We start from the raw sequence: 16,044 nt of genomic DNA, 5'->3' as shown, positions 1-16,044 counted from the left end.
AGCAGCCACAACATTCAGCTCTGCAATCCTCTCCGGTTTACACACACTGATTAAATTCAATTATTTTCTTTCACAGAAATTCATCAGTTTTTCTTAACTTCTTCTGCGCAAAAAAAAGCACAAAACCATATCATCGACCAAAACATACAACGCGGTAAATTGTGTTCAAAGCGCCTTGACACACAACAAGGAGACAAATCTTCCATCCAGGATCCCCACATTGGGGAAAAATGCCAGACACCTCCTACTATTTGGACATCCACATTGCTCACCGTTGGACGGGGAGGTTCCATGGCTGCAGGCGTCCCAAGCTCATCCAAAGCCTCCATGGTGTCACCCAGCCTCCTCATGTTCCCATATGGCCTGGAAAATTGCACCAAACTTGAAGCTTGCGACACAATATAATTTAAGATTCATCAGATTGAACTATACATTTTTTTATTTAACTACTGGAATATTTAGATACTTGTTCCCAGGGAGAAATGTGACGCTCAACAAAAGATTTAAGCAGTGACATCCTCAAGATATTGGCACAACTAGCATCTAACCAGAAATGCAAACAAGCACTCAGGGTCTGTCTAATGTGCAAATCAAGTCTACACTGATTTTAAGAAGAAGTGATTTATCGTGAAAAAAAAACTCTATTTCATCCACTACCACTATGACTACAGAACGAACATAGAAGGGTATTTTTAAAAATAGCTTTTCACAGTAAATTTAATACAGCTATCTAAAACTATGACTTTTTTTGTTTGACTTATCCAAAACACTGACAGGTACAGTAGCAGTAAAATACATTATGCTACTGACAGACTGCATGACTTTGATACGAAAAGCAAAAAGAAATTGACTTTACCTTGTAATCCAGCAGTGAAAAGAAGCTTGTCTAACACACTCTCACATCTTCCTGGATTAAAAAAATCGGAACAGGCAGTGGCTGAGTCTTAAGGAGTGGTTGTAAATCTCCGTGAGGTTTTGACAGAAGGCAGGGCTGAGACTGTGAAATACTCCATAAACGAGACAGATGTCATGAACAACAACACCGTTTGAATCGATTCAGTCAGTCTGGATTACACAAACAAAAACCAGTGCCATTCACATCCTCTTTATTTTATCTTTTGTAACAGAAAATGTGGAATTCTTTCATGGGACTGGATTCTGTAAAAAGGCACAAATAGCAACAACATGGAGGAGACCTTCACATACGGACGGTAGATGTCACTGCACGAGCCAGCAACTAAATTGAACTTGTGTTTGTGCAGCAGGGAGCTCATTTTTCTCATCGCTTGTAAAGTCCTGAACCAGTCTGTCTGCCTGCCAGGTGCTCTCTCTTGGCTCGATCATGTTTCACACTCGTGCATCAGATTCCCTGGTCACACTCCAGTTTTTTATGCATGTTCACCTCTCCGTCCTCTCGCTTTCATCCAAAGTCAGCGGGGGGTCAAGAGATTAAATGGAAAAGCAAAAACAACAACAATGAAAACAATACTTTTGGGTTGAGTTATCACAACAACAACAACAACAACAACAACAGAAAAAAGCGTCATGTTGTTTTAGCTTATTGGGATTTAAGTTTACCGGGTGTCTAACACATGGAAATACTTGTGAAATATCATCTTTGTTATCTCACAAATGTATTTTATATGTCTATTTTTCAACAGGTCAAAATGTTTACTTAATCAAGTGATATGTCTCTCTATATGTATAGACATGAACCTACTAATGAACAATAATATCTTTGGTAGCTTTTACATGTAGCACAACCATCAGGGCAAATACAACAATGACTCCAACATGAGGGGAATGACCAGACTATTAAGTCCATTAACTAAGATGAGCTAGGAGGGAAGGGGAAACTATTTCATTCTGAGGCCATACTCAAAAGATTTACTGAGTTTCACCATTTAAAGGTCCCATATTATGCTTTTTCTGGTTTTATATGCCCTTTAGTGTGTTTTCCAAGTGTCCTGTGCATGTTTAGGCACATCTATGTGCAAAAAATCAAAGTCCGCGGAAATGCGGCTTCTCCTACGTCCTCCTGTTAGCTGTAGCATTAGCCGCCTGTAACGCTCGGTTCTAGCCCCCCTCGATAAAAATTTGTCAGTCCGACGTCATTGTCAGTGTGAGATCACTGATCTAAGCCCATTGGCTCGTTGTGGCAAGCCCAGCAGCTCATGTTGAAATTTCCGAGACGCGTGCTGAGCAACTGACCAATAACGACAGAGCGGATCGGCAGACCAATCAGAGCAGACTTGGCCCACGTGGGGTCTAACAGTGTGGGCTCAACAGAGTGCAGCTGATAGACTCAGAGCGTAGAGGGAGCAAGGAGGAGCAGTACATGAAAACAGACACTTTTTTCGGACTTTAGCTGTTGTGAACGTACAAAAGTAGGTACATAGATTAAATATACGAACCCCAAAAAGGGCAGAATATGGGCTCTTTAAAACAAAGCTTGCTCTCTGAATTGGGCAAGAAGTACAACTCGAGGAAACACAAAACACTCGTATACTCATCTTGTGTAACGGGTCCAGGCCATCTCCACACATGTGGAAGAAGTGTGGAGTCGATGACAGCACGGGACTAATTTAACCCCTGATTATATTAATAAAGTAATGTAAAGTAATGTCAAAGTAATATTTACATACTTAATTTATTGCAGACAATTTATTTTTAAATTATACAAAGACAGAATTGTTTCCCTGATGACCAGAAGAGACTTTGCGTGAAACTTCTCTGATAAATACTAACTATTGTTGACTATTAGCACCAGTGATTGTGTATTAGACACTTTTGCAATTAGGCCAATTTGCATAGAAAGGGCCAAATTATGCATTTGTCTGTACTTTAAGTCTTTGCATTGCCATAACTTCTAACTTTTGAGGGGTTCAATAAAGTCTTATGTTAGCTGATGTTAGCATATTAATTAAGAGCATATTAGCATGCTCCTATTAGTATTTAACTCTGAAGATGTCGTACCAGAGTACGCGCTGCCATGTATGCTAGCATGGCTTTAGACTTAAATTTTGTTTTGACTGGTTACCATGTTAAAAGCAAGACAGCGTACTGCAAAGCTTAAATATTTTCAAAGGTTGTTGGTGCTTTGAGACAAATCCTTGCATACATTTTAAGAACTAACAAAAAATATATAACAGTGCATAGACATGGTAAAACTTTTATGTGTAAACTATTTCCTCTGCAGAGTAATACCTGCAGTTCTCCATAAGTAACTGTTCCTGTTAACAGGTATTTGTGTCTGACTAAATGACAGTCTAAAATACAATATTCTTTCAATAAATTTATTGTATTAGATAAAGAAAATAACATATTAGAGTCGGCTGTCATTTCAGGTCACTATATGCCTCAACACCAGAGTACAGCTCTACACCCACACATTTCCCATGATGCAATGCCTTGTTGCGTACACACTCTCCTGGAATGACATTTCTTCTTGGCTTATAAAATATTTCTGCACCAAACCCTTGTGTTGAATCCTCGTGAGGTTTCTGGTTGCCTTGTGTAGCTTTAATGTATTGGTACGTGCAGGAATCAGATACCTCAGCAAGTGTGTGTCGGAGATGCTGAAAGGAGCTGGTAGCTGCCGTGTTACCGGGGACAGAGGGACACGTATTCACCTCCGATCCCCGAGTATCCTCTTATCAGGGGGAGCACTTCAGCCCATTGTCACAGTGGTTAGGCTGCATGGGGGAAATAGAGCAGCTATAAATCTTTAACATTGTGATGATTGTGAGAGTAGTTTTCACACTCCAAGGACCTACAAAAAAACAAAAGGAGGTAATTAATTGATAATTAGAGGTATTGTCATTGTGTTAACACCTGTCTATGAACCTATTGTATAATCCCTATACAACACAGGTGTGTATGCTATGTTTGATTTATACCCTGTTTGAAAGCTTGAAGACATCATTTAAAAAATGTTTTTCTTTGTATTAAGCCTTTTTCCCTATGAGGAGGTTTCTACTGCATCACTCTTTGATCAAACATGAATAATAAATGAAGGCAAGCAGCTGACCCTCCTTCACTATCTCTCCTCCCTGCTGCTCGCACCTGACAAGAACACTCCACCTACATATACCATTATGTCAGCGGGCAACCATGCTTTCTTTCAAGAGAATACAGATGCTCAGCATTCTAGTTTAATTTCACTTAACACAGAAAATACCCAACTGCATTTCAGGTAAAGCTGCCTGAATCAATATTTCAATAAGAAAAAATGAGTTGTTAAAGGGTCTCAGTGACAAAGCTGCAGGGGATAATTGCTCAATTTGGCACCTCCCTTCAATTATTTGGAGTTCTTTAACTTCCTTTAGCTCAATATATTAGAGTTACAACCCAAAGTGTTTACTGTTTTTTGGGTCTGAAGAAGCCTTCAGGACGAGAAGTGAAACATCCACCTGAACTGTAGACAGGTCCAGTTGCCTTTTGGATTAAAGCTCCTGAGGAGTTTTTAGCTGGTTATCAAACAAACTGAAAACAATACTTAGGCCTATGTAAGACCTAAAAAATCAAACAAGACCATCATGACAAAGATGAATTAACCAGCAGTGGGAGCTCATAATCTTTTGGCTTAACCCCTTGGAGTTCTATGCTATCTTTCTACAGTTTCTGCAGCAGACAGAGAACGTTCACTGTCTTTACTCATATTTTTCAGGGGAATATTCCCCTGTTTTTTTGAGCTGCATGCTCTCATGTATGAAAAGTGCAGTTTAAATAAAGCAGAGTTGGAGTTGGGACTTTTGGAGCCAGCCTCAAGTGGAAACTCGAGGAACTGCAGATGTTTACACTTCCGCCATGGCTTCATTTTTCAACACCAGAGGTTGCTGTGTGCTTGTGGCATGGACTAAGTGTACTTACCTTCCTTTCTCCGCTGAGGTGCTTTGATCGCCCTGCACCTTTAGTGATGTTAAGTATTCCATAACATGTTTGCATTTAGTTGAGTTGTACAATTCAGCACCAGTAGCCTAGTGGTCAGTGCGAGGTTCCCCTCTCTCTTTCGCCCCAATTTCTGACTCTATCCACTCTCCTGTCTACAAAACAAAGGCATCATTTTTTAAAGCCTCCCAAAATTGTATTTTGCCGTCTCTTTGTTTCCCATCGTCAGTAAACACGCACATGTACAACTAATCCTCTGCATTTGTGTGTTTGGTGACAAAAACAGCGTCAACCGGACAGTGATGACGATGCTTTGTTTGAGGCTCTCTCTTCCATCAGGAGATCATTGCATACATAATGAATGAAAAGCGCTTCATGTGCCCACACTGGGACACATTTACCATCACCCCCCTCACACACACACACACACACACACACACACACACACACACACACACACACACACACACACACACACACACACACACACACACACACACACACACACACACACACACACACACACACACACACACACACACAGCCTTACTGCTGCTGAGCTGATTTCTGTGTCACTCTACACTGGATTGCTTATGCAGCACATTTGAACATCCAGATTTTATCAAGATTTAATTCTCCCAAAGTGCTCACTCACTGCTGGAATCGTTCTGATAAAACAGTGTTTCATATCTGCTGTGAAAAAAGCGCTAACATTTCCAATAAGGAGAAACGCATTACGGAACTGATAAGCAGTGGGAAGACAAATTGCTTGTAACACAGTCAACATATTGAAGCTGAATTACAACTAGAAAAGAGGCAGCTAAACTGAATGCAGAGCAGTGTGTGTGTGTGTGTGTGTGTGTGTGTGGTGGGGGGGGTGGGGGGGGGGTTAGATTTTCCTGCTCTGTGCACAATCTCAGAGTTGGAAGTGAGATGTAAGAGGGGATAGGCCCTGGGACTGAGCTGATGATAAAATATTAACTCACAGGATATTTAAAGCCTCTGACATTCTTTTCCTGGTTGCCATATTGGAAACGGCCTCCACCAGACGTAGCCGGCAGCATGATGCAGTCTGCACGCCAAGACAAGTGATCAAGAGAAATGAGCCCCATCAAAGACGTACTGGACTAATTTTTTGAAAAGCTTAACACTGGTCGTGTTAGAAGCCTGTATTAATTCCATATTTCTTCTCGTCATCCTACTTATATGAGACATTAAAATAAAGGGGAGCTGATGACCATAGAGTGTTTTGTTTAATGCTTATCTCTATATCTCTATCTCTGAGTTGCCTGCATTTCAACTTGTTTAATGTTCATCTGTGGTGTTACTGAGTAGCCCTTTATTTTTTCCCCAGTCTGTTGGCCAAAGAAACATTGTCCTCGCGCTGGCTTTGCCTTAAACCAGTAGACCTTCCATCATGCACTTTAGCGTAAAGACTACAAAAATGGAGGAAGAACTGGCCTAGCAAACCATCATTCAGCAACTCTAATCCGTCTAATTATTATAAATTGTGATGCTACCTGGAGGTTATGTGCCAGACTATGCACAGTAACTTCTGGGTGCTCAGCTAGCAGCAGTTAGCTCCTTTTCCAGTCCAAAAGCTGAACTGATATAAACAGTCTCTTGACACTGCCATTAGTTGGTTGACTTAGCCTGTCTTAAAGACTATATTATAAGCCTTACCATTAACCTTGGCACAGGTCACTGAGGCAGTCAGAAAGCTCCTCAGTGGCAAGGCACCAGGTGTGGATGAGATTTCCCCCGAGATGCTGAAGGCTCTGGACATAGCTGGGATGTCATGGCTGAAACGTCTCTTCGATGGTGCTTGCTACATGGGTTTCGTGAACTTGGATAAGGCTGTGACTCTAGGGGGGTTATGTGGGGGGTACTGCTGGAATATGGGGTCCGTTGCTATGAGCCATCAGGTCTCTATGTACCAAAGTGGGAGCTGTGTCCGCATCCTTGGCACAAGGTCAGACACGTTCTCGATGTGTGTTGGCCTCCGCCAGGGTGGGGGGGGGGGGAGGGTTCCCAGTTTGGGGGGCTTAAAAATCTCATCTCTGCTTTTTGCAGAAGATGTGGTTGTGTTGGCTCTCTCATGCTGGGACCTCCGGCAGGCTTCTCCTGGTAAAGAGGGAGCTGAGCCTGAACGCAAAGCTCTCGATATACTGGTCCAGGTCTCCCTTGAAAAATAGGTTTTTAATCTCAATGGGACCAACCTGGTTAAATAAATAAAATAAATAAATCTTCATTCGAACCCTTGCATATGGTCATGAGCTGTGGGTACTCACCGAAAGAATAAGATTGCAGATCCAGTACAAGCCACCAAAATGAGGACATAGATGACAAAGGACTGCCACACCTGCGTTTGTTACTCAGATTAAACCCACTTATACCACAAAGACATCTCCCAGTGTTTGTCAACCCTCAAAAGCTCGAGTCAGTGGGCCTTTGTAATCTACACTAACATCACTCAGACACTGAAGATAACTGAGCTCCACACTTTGGTTTACCTGTGGCCCAGCCCACGTCTATTGCTAAAGAGGATATTCTCCAGTTCTCATTGCTGCTCTTATCGTTCATATAGCTTCACGTCACCTGGTTCATGTGTGTTCGTGAGCCGCGCAGCATCTGTAAGAGGGTTTGTGCTGCGTGTGCACTGACAGGTTCCTGTCCCCTGTGAGATGGGATGCATGGTTGGCTGAGTTTAACTCGACCCATTTGTCACCCTCTGAGCGGTGGAGGAGTGTGTGTGTGTGTGTGTTCAATGTGGTCATCACACAACAGGAGAGTATTGATCCTCCAAATGACTCTGCAGGCGTAGATATTTGTCCTATTGTCCTATTTTGTCTGCAAACCTCACACTACTGATACTTATCTCACCGCTGAGAGACTCTAAATAAAAACCTGTAGAGTGTTTTTTATCCTGACCTATCATATCTCAAGCAGTGTTAGGCACTCATGCGTTTTGTTTGACTTCAGTCTTGTGATAATGGAGACTATAACTTGAGCCACTTCTACTCATAAGTAACACCTTGACCTCTTTTCAATATATTTTCTCAAAATATATATTTGAATATCAAAATGCATTGTTTTTTTAAGAATATAGACTTGCTCTTTTCACTCTTTCCTGCTAGTGACCCCTTCCAGAAAAGCAGCAATTAGTTGGCTCCCTGCATAAATCCCATCTCACAGGTATCAAAAGTATTTCACCAAAAGAGATACACTGACCCCTAATTTAGCATAATTTTGTTTTCTTAATGGCGCCCCCTCTTTGATCATTAAACAACTTGATGTGTCCTGCTGTGATTCTTGTGAGAGGACTAAAAATCGAGATTTGAGTCACTTGGACAAACTGCATTATTGTTCATTTTGTAGGGCTACAAAAGGGTTATTTTTAGAAAATTGTTTAACCCATTTAAAGTATCGAAAAATTCTTACCCAATGATTTCATAAACAGACTTGGGAAAATAAACTTTCCTATAGTCTGACACGTTTACCTGTGTCAGAGATACTGAGGTTAAAAAAAAGTTCTGTCTATTCTTCAGTTCCACCGCTAGATGGCAGTAATGCCTTCTTCCATATCTTTTCTCCACACTGAACAGAACAAGCACAACTGAGCTCCATTTCCATTACTTCTTCACACATCAATTAAAATATGTCAAACCTTCTAACAGCTGCAAACTCTAATAAAGAAGGCAGTCAACATTTTCAGGAGTCAGTGCAGGAACTTGTCAGTGTCTGAGAGCACGAGTTAATGGATGAAAAACCTCCTGATATTGGCCGGGTGTGGTCCAATGTCAGGACATTCCCTGTTGGATTAGCATCAAGTCCCACTGCGCTCATCGCCTAATTACAAGCTGGTGAGCACAGGGAAAGCCTGTATGACTGCTCAGCCGTGCTCCTGTGGGTCTGCTACCATCCCTGACAAACAACACACACACCCACACGCTGTCCCTCCCTGACTACATCGACAACAACACTGTGGCCACCTGCAGCAGGCCTGCGATCCGGCTAACTGCATCCTTGTTCGGGCTGCTCCTTCCTGCCTCTTTCCCTGTTGGCCCCGCTTTCTGCAGAGTGCTGCACTGCATCGCTGGATCAAAGCAAGACTAATGACTACAGCAGAGATGTAGCTACAGCACCAGGGCCCCAAGTGTTCACGCTCGCAGTGCAGAGCTGTAGTTAAACCACAAGTGGACTAAAGATAGCAGATAGCACAAGACGGCAGCTAAATTTATCATCAGAACAGAGCAGAAGAACAGCACCTGAGACACGGAGCGAAGAAATACTGCATTTTCTAGTTTTATCTTAAAGTCTGCAGCAGAATTGATGGTTATGAAGGAAACAAACCTCCATTTTTCCCGAGCACTAACATCTATAGGACACGTTTGTTTTTCCCTGTGCTGTTCTGTCTGTCCACCCTTCTTTCTATCTTCTCTGCTCACGTTCCTCTTCTTCTTATCTCTTTCTCCAACAAAAAAAGCTATTAATAGAACACTCTGCTCTCCTGTTTTTTTTAAAACTGCACAAAGCATATACCGTGCACAAGGGAGGAGGAAGAAGCATGAAGATACCAGGAGGCGTTTGAAAATATCCTGCACGCTGCTACAAAGATGCTTCATGTCCTAAGAATAACAACAAAGAAGCCCCTGATCGATTCAAAGCGTTTTTGTATCAGCACAGACACTCGTTGGCTAAAATTAGCCACTCACGTCTTCTACTGACTAAATACCTGGCAACAATGTGATGTGGATGAAGATTTAAAAAACACCCCCACGCTTTATGCCAACAAATATTAAAACAAGAAAAAAAAAAAGGTGCAGTAATTTCACACAATAAACACGCTGAACACAGTTTCAGTTGAATTATTATTGGCTTCATTATTGATATTACTTCGTCAGGGTTATGATCATTTGGAAGGATAATATGCAGTTTTAATTTCACATGTTTTTCTTGTCCATAGATTGTCCTTTTTGACTTGTAAAGTGCAGATAATACTACGTTTTTAAATCCAGACTTCACATACAGTATATAGTACATGTTTTTTTCTCCATCATCCATTGGTTTGTATTTACATTATTCTCTCACATTTCATTTCATAGAAAGAAAATCCAGAATCCACTGTACCAACGATGATGGATGATTTCAGGCCTCTATGAAAACACGGGGAGGTGAATGACTCTACATATGGTATCAGTGAATGCCACACAATCAGGCTCTGGGGTCAAACGGAAAAAAGAAAAACGTCCGTTCTCAAACACACATGCATACAGATTGCATATTGATCATCTTGATTCCCGTATGTGTGTTTTAATGTAGGAGCCTGGTTTCGAAGAGCTGACACCGCAGTTCAAACCAACCCAAAGCTCAGACGGCTCATATTCACATTCAGCTCGCGTACGGCAGCAGAACATTGCAAAGTCTGCTTAAAGGTCGGTCTTCAAATGCATCGCCAGCTCTCTTTAAGTGCCAAAAGAAAAGCAAAAAAAAGAAAGAAAAAAAATCATTATTCAAACCTTCTTGACAACCAGCAAATAATCATTCTCTGCATAGATTTCTCAGTGAATTCACTGTTTGGGCTCCTTTCCCATGGAGTGGATTTGCTGGTGGGGTCCCCTCAGCAGGTGAGAGATGATTCTTTAATGTTATTAAACAATGCAACATCATTAGAATTGACTTTTTTTTTTTTTTTTACAGATTAAATTTGCAACGTTACAGTTGAAGATGATTCTACTCGTCTTTGTGCTTTAAGCAGAAGTAACCGTCACAAGATGAATTCATGAGTTGCTACAGTGAATTTGGCTGAGGTACAGTAACGTGCCTGATCTCAATCATAACCGATGAACGTTGCATGAATCTGCAACGTTCATCGTAAATATCCGTCCAAAAAGAATGTAATGAAAACAGTACAATGCATCTGCATGCATAGACAAATATTTTTGGTCAGACTGTGAGTGTGTGTGTTTTCTTCACATATACGGATATGCAAATGGACGTTGCATATGCAGCTGTACAAGCAGGCTAAGACACTGACATTCAGTGGTTCTCCTTTCTCTCATACAAACACACAAAGTTCTCCCTCATGCACACAGTTTCACATCAACACACCCACGTCAATACTTGACTGATGATCAATAAGAGCTTGGTTGGACTGCGAAGGTCCATTAAGGTTCATTCTTTTCTTTTTTTTTAAACAACAATCATCCACCTTCTCCACACAGGCCCCTCCACTAAAGGATTATGGGAATATTGCTAAACAAGTATTTAAATCTGGTCCTGCCTCGAGTTACAGACCATTTAAACATCTTAATCCACCTTTGTGCTTCTCTAGGGAGAGCAACACATCCAGTTTATTTACTAAAGTTCTCTTTAAAAAATCCTTACAACGTACATGAAAGCAGACAGATCTGGACAGAGAGACGACTTCAGAAGCCTCACGTCAGGCAGTGTGACGAGGCATCCTGAGCACATATTGGCAGCGATGGCGTAAAGACATTTTGCTACTGCAGGCCGAAGACTGTAGTGAGCAGAACGAGACCCTAAGAATAACGATGTACATCCTGACATGACAGAAATCATTTAGACAGTTCCTGCTACTGACTTCCTCCTCCTAACCCGTCACCTCTTTACTCAGACATCTGTGAAGAGATGCAGAAAGGCAAAATACTCCCGAGTGAAAATCACAGGACCCCCACAGGTTAGCCAATATCTGCTACACTGCTGCTAATTATCACTTCCCATATTGACATTACTGCCTTTGACTGTTACCTTGGCAGTGTTGAGCGAACAGTGGAAAGTCTCAGCTGGACACAATCCTAGAATCCCAACCTAATTCAACTTTAAAGCCAGCGTTTAAAGACAGATTGAGCTTCTTCCAACCAGACTCCATTTGAATTCTGACCAATTTTACAGCAATAAAAAGCCTTCTGACACTACACTCTTGAAAAAGGGACGAAACAGGTTTGAACAACGCCCTGCCTTTCAGAAGATACTTCACAGCAGGAAGTTTTGGACTAATAGGAGAACACTTTGTGTATTTTAATCCAGGATGTGTTGATGTGTACTGAAAGACTTGACGCTTGATAAAATGTATTTTGTAGAATTATAGATTGACCAATACCATGTCTTTCTTCCTGATACATGAGAAATCTCAGATACAGAGTTCCCCTCCGACACTAGAACAATACAAAAATGTGCGCATTAGCATTTTGGTGGACTTAACTTTGACTCTCTGCTATCACAGCAATGTTGTTGTTTGGTGTAGTCACTTGATGATTGGTCGGAAACCAGCTGATTATTTAAATCGCTAATGGATAATGGTATCCAATCCACGCATTGTTGGCCCATACCAAAAGCCACACTTTAATCTGTGTCTTTGCTGACACCACAATGGTATTGACATTGGAACAACTATAGAAAGGGCGAGTAAGAGTGTCTTTGGCCCTCTGAACAGGGTCTTAAACAGGAGAACATAGAGACAGTGCTCGGGGCTAAAATTAGGCCATTCAAAATAAAAACATGGCAATGATCTGCGTTCTTTTTTTTTTTTTTAAAGGCTTGCTTTCTCTTAAATATAGCTTTTTTTAAATGTTTATTCATTATTTTGATAACAGTGTATTGGATATGTGTACTGTCTGTATACATATATTTTTAATATATATATTTTAAATAAATATCTATTGTAATAATTTGTAGTCTCAGCGGCTTCTTTAAGCTTAAATTCATGCTTCTATGAATGTTTTTGAGTCATGCAACACTAGGAGAGTAGCGTAAATCCAGATAAAAAGGCAGGTCAGGGGGAAGCAATATTCCATATACAAGAGTCCTTGAAAGTTGCTATTTTCGATGATGAGGACGTGATTATGTGACAAACCTGTTAGAAAAAAAAAGAGAGAGTGCTGCGAGTCTGTCCCATCGGCAGCTGGGGTAAGGTCCAAAACTAGTGTGTGAGTCACAGCTCAGCGGCGATACGTCTACAGCGACCTGGCGAAACTTTTAACGGCAGATGTTGTCTACATGGAATGTTAATATTGATTTATTCCTTAAGATATATTCTAACGTACAACTTTAGGTTCTTGTAACAGCTACCTGTAGGCATCCTTTTTTAAAAGTGAGAATCTGTGTAGAAGGCAGTGTACAGACAAATATACAGTGGTGTGATGAAGCAAGTGGCAGTCAAGAAACGAGTGGAAATTCTCATTCAGATTAAAAACGTCATGCACTTATCTACGGACTACTACTAACAGCACCTACCTACTGGCTATCAGTTAAATCACAGTTAACCTACTTATCTATATGAATAAGTACTCCGTGAGTGTGAAAAACCGTGAAAAACAAACCAAACAAGACATTCAAGTTGTCCTCAAAGCTCTGCAGTAAGACCAGTTTTGGGTGAATGAATGGGGGAAGCTTGCATTGCAAATACATACAGTACATGTAAGACCAAAGCAGTGAAAAAAGTCAAGGCCATTCTCAGTCATTCATCAGATACTGATGCCTGCTGGGAAAAAAAAGGCGTCGAACCATAAGCGTATATCGCCGATGGCTGTCATTCATCCTTGAAATAACGTGGTGTACTTCACCACCAACCTCGTCACAAGTCACCCACAGGCCGGGTCAGCACAGGAGTGGGCTCGCTTTATCCTCGCACGGACTCTTATTTCTAAACCTTGTAGCATAAGACAGTTTTTGTTTCATTGGCTCCAGGAAGCAGCATATGGAGCGCGGTACGACTCTTCAGAAAGCGCATGGCAGAGAATGAGGGATTGTGGGGAAAAAGGGATAAAGCAAGGTCTATGTTGTGTGTCTTTTTTTTATCTTTTTAAATGCAATACGTTTTTTTTTTTTCTTGCATTGTTTCTCCCTTTTTTTTTCTTTTCTTTTTGTGCACTACTGTTGGCTACTGTTGTGAGCAGGGAATTTTTAGCATATTTTTTTGTTAAATATCAGCCACACAGAAGGAGCCAACTCCATGCAGAAATGTAAAATTTTAAATTTCACTCTGTTTGACAGTTATTAGGAGTTTTAGGGACGAGTGGTGAGGATGAGAGCAGAGTGGGCGGATGGTCTTTTGCAATATTCTTTCACTGTAGGGGTCTTTCGTCTCACATCGTCAGCGTCCTGAATTCTATTGCCTTGGTTTTTTTCCAGCACGCGTGTGGTGGGAGGCTGCACACCTGTCCCATCCAGTTGCTCAGCTCCACATGTCCCACAGTGACATGGAGGAAAGAAGCAGATGGCAGCTACACGTCTGTGAGCATTTTAGTGATGTTTACATAGTTTGTGTTGGCCAGCGTGCAGTTGGCCGTCTTAAGGTTCTCCTCCTGAAAGTCCTCATTGCTGTTGTTCACAGCCTCCTGAATTTCCATATAGTCCGATTTGCTAATGGTGGAGCCGCTCCGGCTCTTCTTCAGCTCCTCGGCTGAGTCCGTTTTTGCGACGTTGACCTGCAGGTACTGCGCCTGCTCCTCGCCTTCCGTCTCACGGTGGTAGAAGTAGTTGAAGTTGGACACGATGACGGGCACGGGCAGGGCGATGGTCAGCACACCTGCGATGGCACAGAGGGATCCAACGATCTTGCCGCCAATCGTGGTGGGGACCATGTCACCATAGCCAACTGTTGTCATGGACACCACAGCCCACCAAAACGCATCTGGGATGCTTTCGAACTGCGACTCCGGCTCGTCTGCTTCTGCAAAGTAGACTGCGCTCGAGAAGAGGATGACTCCTATGAACAGGAAGAAAATAAGCAGGCCCAACTCTCTCATACTGGCTTTGAGGGTCTGACCAAGAATCTGAAGACCCTTAGAGTGACGAGAGAGCTTAAAAATTCTGAAGACTCGTACCAAGCGGATGACCCTGAGAATGGCTAAAGACATGGCTTGCTGACCCGCTTGACCATCATCTGGTCGATCTGCGAGCTCTGTGCCCAGTGTGATGAAGTACGGGATGATAGCAACGATATCAATAATGTTCATTATGTTTCCAAAAAAGCCTGCTTTGCTTGGGCAGGCGAAGAAGCGCACCAGAAACTCAAAGGAGAACCATATAATGCAGAGAGTCTCCAGGATGAAGAAAGGGTCAGTAAAGTAGGGATTTGTGTAAGTGATGATTGTGGTGTTGGTCTCAGGTGAAAAAACCTTTGAAGACATGTGCATGTCGTCGTCGTCGTTGCGAAAAATGGGGAGGGTCTCCAGGCAGAAACTGACAATAGATATGAGGATGACCATAACAGAGATTATGGCGATAATCCTAGCAGGACCTGAGCTCTCTGGGTACTCGAACAGCAGCCACACCTGTCTCTGAAACTCATTATCAGGGAGAGGACGCTCCTCCTCCTTGATGAAACCCTCGTCTTCTCTGAAAATCTCGATGGCCTCATCACCCAGCTCATAGAAACGGATCTCCTCTGAGAAAATATCAAGGGTGACATTGACCGGCCTTCTTAGTCGGCCCCCTGATTGGTAATAATACAATATGGCGTCAAAGCTGGGTCTGTTCCTGTCGAAAAAGTACTCATTCCTCAGCGGGTCAAAGTAGCGCATCCTCTTTTTGGGGTCCCCCAGCAGAGTCTCTGGGAATTGGGAGAGAGTTTTGAGTTGAGTCTCAAAGCGCAGCCCTGAGATGTTGATGACCACCCTCTCACAGCAGTCATGGTCGGCCTCCGGGTCGTACTCCTGCGGGTGGCCCGGGTGAGCCGCCGCCTCGTCAGAGGGGTCGCCTGTGGCAACAGTCATTCTGCAGGGGGAGGGGGCCTGCACTTTTCAGGGAATCTGGGTCCTGCAGCCTGGAGAACTGCAGGCAGGGACCAGGAGAGGGAGGGGGCTCAACAGCGTAAAGACCTGACGGCCACAGGATGTCACCTAGGATCTGACTGCATGTAGGACAGACAGAGCAAAGACAAGACAAGAAGGTCAGGTTCTGGAGACATGATTCAGCACTTCATACTTCAGTCATCAGATGTCAGGGATTTGCTTTAGCTTGAAGAGAAAATAACTCAAAATAGATGAAAATGAAGCCACTGCTTGAAACAATGCCCTAAGACTTGATGAGAGTGATGTGAAGTTCTGTAGTCGTGAGAAGCAGCCGATACAGAAATGAATCAGCTCATGAAAACTTGAGGGTGACAGTGACACTCCTACCCCTGAATTA

At 42.4% G+C, this 16,044-nt stretch overlaps 1 protein-coding gene across 1 annotated transcript; it reads right to left on the bottom strand.

Annotated features, from left to right (window-relative positions):
• Positions 1 to 9,747: 9,747 nt before the first annotated feature.
• LOC132978239 (potassium voltage-gated channel subfamily A member 2) lies at positions 9,748 to 15,765 on the bottom strand. The gene has a single exon (XM_061043371.1). The coding sequence runs from the start codon at positions 15,627 to 15,629 to the stop codon at positions 14,136 to 14,138; it is 1,494 nt and encodes a 497-aa protein (XP_060899354.1). The 5' UTR covers positions 15,630 to 15,765; the 3' UTR covers positions 9,748 to 14,135.
• Between the last annotated feature and the right edge of the window lie 279 nt (positions 15,766 to 16,044).

This window comes from Labrus mixtus, chromosome 7 (assembly GCF_963584025.1).
Source record: "Labrus mixtus chromosome 7, fLabMix1.1, whole genome shotgun sequence".
In the NCBI taxonomy this organism is placed as follows: Eukaryota; Metazoa; Chordata; class Actinopteri; order Labriformes; family Labridae; genus Labrus; species Labrus mixtus.
This window is presented reverse-complemented; position numbering and strand designations above follow the sequence as displayed.